This window comes from Hydra vulgaris, chromosome 09 (genome assembly GCF_038396675.1).
Source record: "Hydra vulgaris chromosome 09, alternate assembly HydraT2T_AEP".
Classification (NCBI taxonomy): domain Eukaryota; kingdom Metazoa; phylum Cnidaria; class Hydrozoa; order Anthoathecata; family Hydridae; genus Hydra; species Hydra vulgaris.
Window position 1 is genome coordinate 62,970,001 of NC_088928.1, and position 4,470 is coordinate 62,974,470.

Genomic DNA, 4,470 nt, shown 5'->3' on the forward strand with positions numbered 1-4,470 from the left:
CTTGAAGTTTCACCATTGCTGGATCATCAGGAAGAGTACAGGACTCTTCCTGATGATCCAGCAATGGTGAAACTTCAAGTCGAAGATAAAAGTTAGATAAGTGTCTTTTACTAATTTATTATTGCTCTGTTCTTTAAGAACATTGAACACTCTATTTGTAAAATACACTAACATAATTTACATATATATATATATATATATATATATATATATATATATATATATATATATATATATATATATATATATATATATATATATATATATATATATATATATATATATATATATATACATATGGTGATTTTATACTACTTTATAATTGCTCTGTTCTTTTTAGAACATTAAGCACTCTTTTTTATTGAATACATTTTAAAATTGTTTATATATATATATACATATATATATATATATATATATATATATATATATATATATATATATATATATATATATATATATATATATATATATATATATATATATATATGTGTGTGTGTGTGTATGTATGTATATATATTTAACATTATATTTTATTATACTTGTTTTTGTGTGTATAATTTTTTTTACTAAAGGATTGCAAGACTGCATCATAAAAATATTGAAAAAAGATGGTTTAAAGGGATTATTCAAAGGGTTTTGGGCAACGTTTTATCGTGACATAATCGGTTTTCCCGCTTATTTTTGCTGCTTTGAAGGTTTTTGTTGTCTTATTTCTAACGAGGGACACCCATATGAAGACCTTGGACCATCACCACTTGCTTTATCTGGCGGATGTGCTGGTGCTTTTTCATGGGCAGTAGTATTTCCTATTGATGTTATTAAAAGTCGAATTCAAGCTGATCACGGAAATAATTTTTCTGGATTTTGGGATTGTTTGCGCAAGTCATATAGTAACGAAGGTGCAAAAATATTTATACATGGACTAATTCCTACGGTATTAAGAGGATTTCCTATGAATGCTGCTATATTTAGTATTTATACAATTTTGATGCGGTCTTATCGGAGTGTCGAAAGTAGTGTATCGTAGTAGTCGAAAGTTTGATGCGGTCTTATCGGAGTGTCGAAAGTAGACTTACGAAGATAGATAAAAAATTTATTACAGGTTTAACTATTAATGCTTTATTTAAAGAATGCTTTTACCTAAATTCATTTTTAAAATTATTTTAAATTAAAAATAAGCTCTTGAAGACTTACAAACTTTTGAAATAAATAAAAATGTTTTTTTTTTAAAGTTTTTTTTTCGAAACGTTTTTATAACCAATTAATATTATAGTTAACATTTAAACAGGAAACATTTCATAAATTTTCACAAAACTAACAATTAAACATGACAGAAAACATGGTAGATTTTCCTTAAAACACTTTTTTAATTTTCACATATTTATTAAATAAATGGTTGGTTTGTGAACTCGTAGTCAGAAATTTTTTTCACGGTCATACTATAGTCAAAAGAACCCTGACCTTCTAAAAACAAAAAGAATCAAATAAACTATGCTACAGTTAATTTAGTAATTGTTTGAGTACAAACTTTTATATACTAAATAGCTTTCGTAACTGGATACTTTTTATAACAAAATTACCAAATTAAAAAAATTAATGTAGTTTTTGTGATTTTTTTTTGTTCTTACCCAGTGACGACGCATGCCCACTTGATAGAAACCTTGAGCATTTATAACTTTTGATATGAAATACGCATTAAAATGTGTAGTAAAAAAACAAACACACTTTACTATTCCATTTTTTATCATGTTTTATATTTATTTAGTTTAATCACAATCAATTAAATTAACAACTTTGATTTAAGATAAATAGATCAACGTTGGTACAATGTATACAACCCAACTTTGTGAGTGCGAAAACTTAAATAAAATATCCCGTGAATACTGAATTATTAAACCACAAGCAAAATAAACATGATTAATATCTGTAAAATTGATTCATTAGTTCTTAAATAAATTCTTCATTAATCTCTTGCTTATTAATGGGATAGTAAATTTGCTCTTGCCATTTTTAATCGATTCCAAGTATAAACAAACGTCATCAGCAATGTTGACTAAGTTTATACTCATACATTTATTAGGTAACCTAATTTATAGTATTAATTGCACATTCTAACGTCTCGTGCAATTTATATGTCCGCTTTTTCTCTGCTATCTTTCCAACTCAACTTCTTCTGACTTTCGCTCTAACTTTCTTCGTTTTTCCTAAACTCACTCTTGGTCACCGAAGCAGGTGATGATGCTCTTTAATGAGCTGAACTTGTCTTCGCTGGCCCGGGTAAGTAGCCTTTGCATGATAATTAGCCGGAGGAGGATAAACCACAATACCCATTTCTGATTGATTCGTAGTCTCTTTCTCTCTATTTATATATATATATATATATATATATATATATATATATATATATATATATATATATATAAAAAATATATAAAATAATAACTCAAAAATACGCAAAGTCTAAAATACGATTATGGGGTGTGATATTTAAAGAGCTTGGACTTTAATTTTTAAAGGTTCACAAAGTATTTTATTTAAGTTATATAACTTTGCATTTGCAACTTTGGGTTGTATTCATTGTTTCAACTAGTGTTGTTATTGTCTTCGACTAAATCGATTAAAAGTCGACTAGTTAATTAACTAGTCGATTAGTAATTAACAAGTCGATTAGTTTAATGCTTTTGTTTACTCTCTTAAAGTTTTTTCTAATTCATAGCTAGTGTTGTTACGACTTTTAAATAACTCGACCGCCGACTAAATTGACTAATAAACCTTCGAAAGTCGAATAAAATTGACTTATACATCTTTGAAATCGACTAAAAGTCAATGTAATCGACTTATGGAAATAATTTATATTTTGAAATAAGATTTGATAAAATAAATAAAATAGTTTATATTCGATGTTTATTTTTAAACATCATATCATTTAAATAATAATGGAGCAAAACAATATCAGAGAAGGGCCGCCCGGACAACAGGATATTTGATTCCAAGACCCCAATGATTTTGGGACCGCCTTCCCAGTGGGCACAGTACGTTTTTAAATTGTTCTTTGAACGTTTTTATTAGTTTAAACCTTATAAAAACGTCTAAAAAACGTTTTAAAAACGTACCGTGCCCACTGGGTTAAATACTTACTATACATCAAAATGTCTATACAATTGTATTTATAATGTGAATGTATTAATGACATTTAGGACCCGAGCCAGCTTGGAACAGCCTGTATGAGCATTTATACAAATCACAAGCATTAAGTAAACAAAATAAAAACAGATTAATGAAATACATAATTTTAGTTTAATTAGGCATAAATAACAAGCTATGAATTTGATGAATTACATGCTATTGTTATTAAATAAACAAACAAAATAAAATAAATAAAACAAAAAAAAAAAAAAAAAAATACACACACAAATCCTAATTCAACTAGATAAAAAACAAAATTTTATCACAATATTTAAAATATTTGTGCATAACAATAACAATGTTTATGTGTATCTTGTGTAATACCCAAGGTTCCCGATGATAAGACTTATTCAGTCATCTTTGAGTTCCCTATAGCAATATAATTTATCTTAACAAGTCCATTATAGTATTTTCAACTAAAGCTTCCTTAATTTATTTATTTTTTCAATTGTTTCTTCTTTTTTAATTGAGTATTATTTTTTCTGTTAAATGTATTTTATCAGTATTTGGTTAAATATAATCTTTTTTAATGGAAGTATATTTTGTTTATATTACGATGTGAAAAATTTGTAACTAATATGTCGTTGTGAAAATGTAAATGAAAAAAAAATAAAAAATAAAAAATTAAAGCTTGAAAAGTTAATTCGAATAAAAAGGTAAAAGGGTTTTAAGATTATTACTCGACTAAATCGACTTTCAGTCGATTTGTAGGATGTTTACAGTCAATTAAACCGACTATTTGATTTTTCAGTCGACTAATTTTGATTTCGACTTCAAAATCCATAACAACACTAATGTTAGCAATATTTATACCTAATTAAACTTTCGGTTATATATTTCAGTAATTTTTTTGTTGTTGTTTACTTTACGATTATGATTTTCTTAAATACAGGACCGTTCAAGCTAGCTTGAGGACCGAGGGCAAAATTAAATCGCATATATACAATAAAGTTGTAAATATGATTGTATAGATTTTTTGCAATTTAGCAAGTCTTTAAGGTGGTCCCTAAATTGTTGGGGTCTGGAAATAAATTGTCCATTGTCGGAGCAGCCCTGCTGTCGACAATGGACAATTTATTACTTCTCGACAATTTTATTTTGTTTCATTACTATTCAAATGGTCTTTAGTGAATCTAATAGTCAATTTAGTCGACAGTTGAATTATTTAAAAGTTGTAACAACACTAGTTTCAACGTTGATCTATTAAATCAAAGTTGGATTGCATATGTTAAATCAACGTTGATCCATATACATTGAATCAACGTTAGGTTATACAAATTG

At 26.7% G+C, this 4,470-nt stretch overlaps 1 protein-coding gene across 2 annotated transcripts in view; it reads left to right on the top strand.

Moving 5' to 3' along the window:
• The window catches only part of LOC101236274 (mitochondrial basic amino acids transporter), a 35,653-nt gene extending 34,466 nt beyond the window's left edge, over positions 1-1,187 (top strand). The window contains exon 7 of one of the 2 annotated variants that reach the window (XM_065806298.1): positions 576-1,187. In XM_065806298.1, coding sequence (XP_065662370.1) covers positions 576-1,030 — 455 coding nt within the window. In that variant the 3' untranslated portion in view covers positions 1,031-1,187. The remainder of the gene's footprint in view (positions 1-575) is intronic. The other variant, XM_065806297.1, reaches the window with a different exon arrangement.
• The last annotated feature ends 3,283 nt before the right edge of the window (positions 1,188-4,470 follow it).